Source organism: Tachyglossus aculeatus, chromosome Y4 (assembly GCF_015852505.1).
Source record: "Tachyglossus aculeatus isolate mTacAcu1 chromosome Y4, mTacAcu1.pri, whole genome shotgun sequence".
NCBI lineage: Eukaryota > Metazoa > Chordata > Mammalia > Monotremata > Tachyglossidae > Tachyglossus > Tachyglossus aculeatus.
This window is the reverse complement of record NC_052096.1, coordinates 7,668,806-7,672,432: the sequence shown is the minus strand read 5'-3', so window position 1 is coordinate 7,672,432 and position 3,627 is coordinate 7,668,806. Positions and strand designations below refer to the sequence as shown.

General features: G+C 50.7%; 1 protein-coding gene across 1 annotated transcript; it reads right to left on the bottom strand.

Annotated features, from left to right (window-relative positions):
* Positions 1–2,424: 2,424 nt before the first annotated feature.
* Positions 2,425–3,109, bottom strand: LOC119947045 (histone H1.4-like). Its single transcript, XM_038768534.1, has one exon. It carries the CDS (start codon positions 3,107–3,109, stop codon positions 2,435–2,437), a length of 675 nt encoding a protein of 224 aa, XP_038624462.1. The 3' UTR covers positions 2,425–2,434.
* Between the last annotated feature and the right edge of the window lie 518 nt (positions 3,110–3,627).

The window sequence follows — 3,627 nt, the reverse complement described above, 5'->3', positions numbered from 1 at the left end:
ATCTGACGAGGAATAGCCAAGAGGAACAACCTGCAACCAAAGGCTCTTTTCAGAGCCACCAACAGTTTCAAAAAAAGAACTGAATACTTTGTTACTCCCCAAAGCAGCTCAGTAAATAGTTTTTTGTATACCAGGAACAGTTCCTGCTTAGCAGGATTTTCCTATAAAGAAGTCAGCCTGGACACTCGGTACACGTTAAAAACATCATGACCCTCCTTAATGATACCCACATAGACTCATCTAGCTAGAAACAACAATGATTAACAATGATATTAAATATGGGACTTGTCAGGCGAATACTTATGTGCCAGGCACTTTACTAAGCGCTGGGGTGGACACAAGTATATCGGTTGAACTCAGTCCCTGTCCCACTTGGGTCTCACAGTCTCAATTCCCATTTTACTGATGAGGTAACTGAGGCCCAGAGAAGTAAAGTGATTGCCAAAGGTCCCACAGCAAAAAAGTGACAGAGCCAGGGAATTAGAACCCATGTTTATGTTCGAGATGAACTTGTTTACATCAAACTAGATGACCTATAAAATTATTTTGGAGAGACAAGCATTGTTACATTGCTGTAGTTCACTTTATTCGCTTTTGTTGCTTTGTGCACAAGAAAAATTGTCCTGATTTTCCTCTAGGCAAGGAACAGAAAAATTCGTTCAGGGTATATAGTTGGCGTGGTGAGTGGAAAGATAATCCGCTGCTATCCAATCCAGACAAAACGCGGGCTTTTCAAAATAAAGCAAATGAAGGCGCATCTAATAGCGCCACTCCGAGGAAATAGCCCCGGTGGAGTCGCATCCTATATGTAAGAGATGGTGTGGCAGAGCTAAGCAGTATACGAAAGAAATAGAGGAGGCGGGGAATGCGTTGCCGAATCACGGAAAAGCGCGGGATTTTCAAATACATTTCCATCCAATCAAGGAAGACAACTGGCTTTATAAAGAGATAACAGGAGGCTACTGCTTACTGTTCTTACCGTAAAGCAGTGGTGCAGGATGGCTCGTACCAAGCAGACCGCTCGCAAATCCACCGGTGGCAAGGCGCCCCGCAAGCAGCTGGCTACCAAGGCCGCCCGCAAAAGCGCCCCGGCCACCGGCGGCGTGAAGAAGCCTCACCGCTACCGGCCCGGCACCGTGGCGCTGCGGGAGATCCGCCGCTACCAAAAGTCCACCGAGCTGCTGATCCGCAAACTGCCCTTCCAGCGGCTGGTGCGGGAGATCGCCCAGGACTTCAAGACGGACCTGCGCTTCCAGAGCTCGGCCGTCATGGCCCTACAAGAGGCGAGCGAGGCCTACCTGGTGGGGCTGTTCGAGGACACCAACCTGTGCGCCATCCACGCCAAGAGGGTCACCATCATGCCCAAAGACATCCAGCTGGCCCGACGCATCCGTGGCGAGAGGGCTTAAATTTTTTCCGAATAGGTACCCTTTTGATTGTATCCACCCAAAGGCTCTTTTAAGAGCCACCCATATAGTCTTTGAAGAGCTGTGTCACCCTCATACGTGATATATGTTCAGTATCTCTCTGTTACTGCTGCCCAATTGAACTTTCCAAGCGCTCTGCACACAGTAGTAACTAAGCACTCAATGAATACGATTGAATGAATGAATAATCACTGGGTTAGCTGCTGGCTAACGGGGTGGAACACAGTCCATGTCCCACATGGGGCTCAGTCTTATCCGTGACTGTATTTTTCCTAAAGGGAAGAAACCTGTTGGTTTCCTGGTTCTATTTGCCCAATTTCTGCCTTTGGCCTGTAACGCCTTCCTCACGTTCGGCAGATGATCCTCTCCACTCCCTTTTGAATTGCCCTGACTTGCTTTCCTCCTTCATTACTCATTATTTATTACTCTTTATTTATTTTACTTGTACATATCTATTCTATTTATTTTATTTTGTTAATGTTTTGTTTTGTTCCTTCTAGACTCTGAGCCCGCTGTTGGGTAGAGACGGTTGGAGGGACTGTCTCTATATGTTGTTAACTTGTACTTCCCAAGCGCTTAGTACAATGCTCTGCACACAGTAAGCACTCAATAAATACGATTGATTGATTGATTCGCTTCGATAGCCCCACAGCTATATCTCTCCCCATCCAGACTAAGCTCGTTGTTGGGTAGGGAGTGTGCCTGGCATTTTACTCTCCCAAGTGCAAAGCTATATCTCTCCCCACCTAGACTAAGCTTTGTTGGGTAGGGAGTGTGCCCGGTATTTTACTCTCTCAAGTGCTCAGTACAGTGCTCCGCACACCATAAGCGCTCATTCCCCTTCAGGACCAGTGATCCAATCACTCAGCCCAATCAGGACAGTGAGATAAACGGGCCAGTACACCTCTACCCGGTTCATAAGACAATGTATTTAGCTCTTTTCGTGAGATCTGTGGGTGGCTCTGAAAAGAGCCGTTTGGGTGTAGAATTAGAGGAGCAGTCATTTCCTACTTCTTCTTAGACGCCGCCGCCTTTTTGGGTTTGGCCGCCTTGGGTTTCGCAGCCTTAGGCTTGGCCGCTTTGGGCTTCACGGGCTTCGGTTTGGCCGGACTCTTGGCTGCTCTCTTGGGCTTAGCCGCTTTGGCCTTTTTCGGACTCTTGGCCGCCTTCTTGGCCCCCGCCGCCGCTGCGGGTCTCTTGGCTTTCTTCGGGGTCCTTTTCACGCTCTTCTTGGCCCCGGTGGCCGCCGGCTTCTTGGGCTTCTTGGCGGCCCCGGCCGCTTTCCTGGGCTTGGCGGCGGCCGCGGACTTCTTAGCCTTAGGCTTGGCCTTGCCTTCGGAGCCGGCGGCCTTCTTGTTGATTTTGAAGGAGCCCGAGGCGCCGGTGCCTTTGGTTTGCACCAAAGTGCCTTTGGCGACCAGGCTCTTGAGCCCCAGCTTGATGCGGCTGTTGTTCTTCTCCACGTCGTAGCCGGCGGCGGCCAGAGCTTTTTTCAGGGCGGCCAAAGACACCCCATTGCGCTCCTTGGACGCCGACACCGCTTGGACGATCAGCTCGGACACCGAGGGCCCCGCAGCTTTGCGCCGCGCTCCGCCCGCCGCCGGCTTCTTCGCCCTCTTCTTGGCCGGAACCTTCTCCGCGGGGGCCGGGGCCGCGGGCGCGACAGGGGCCGTTTCGGACATCTCGAGAAAGTCCGGTCCTACGAGAACGGGGAAAAAAGTAGAAATAGAAAGTGACAGCAGCTGGTGTGGCCCTCCCCTCGGCGCTCACTCTATTTATAGGGCGGAGCTGCGCTGTGATTGGTGCGCTGTCCAGCCCGCCGCGCAGCCACTGAGGACTCTGCGCTCACCTTCCGAGTTGTGTTTGTTAAGCATCAAAAAAAGTCAAAAATATCAATATTGGACGAATAAATGTATCCGCTTTCTTTCTCTAACTCTCTAGCGAACTCCTAGGTCCCCCCCAGCCTTCTTGGGATTTCGTAAACGTACCGTTTTATGCCCCAAATCTCTAAGGATCCGTGCAGTTCTGGACAAAATTCAGTCGAGAGAAACAAAACTTTTCGTTTTCCTTATAAATTCCTAATTAATTTTAATACCTGCGGTTGCCCAACCCCCTGGGGGTGATTGCCTAGGTTCTTAGCCTTCTGCGAGTCAAGAAAGCCAGCTGTTACTCCCGAGATTTTTGGTACAAACTCGAGTCT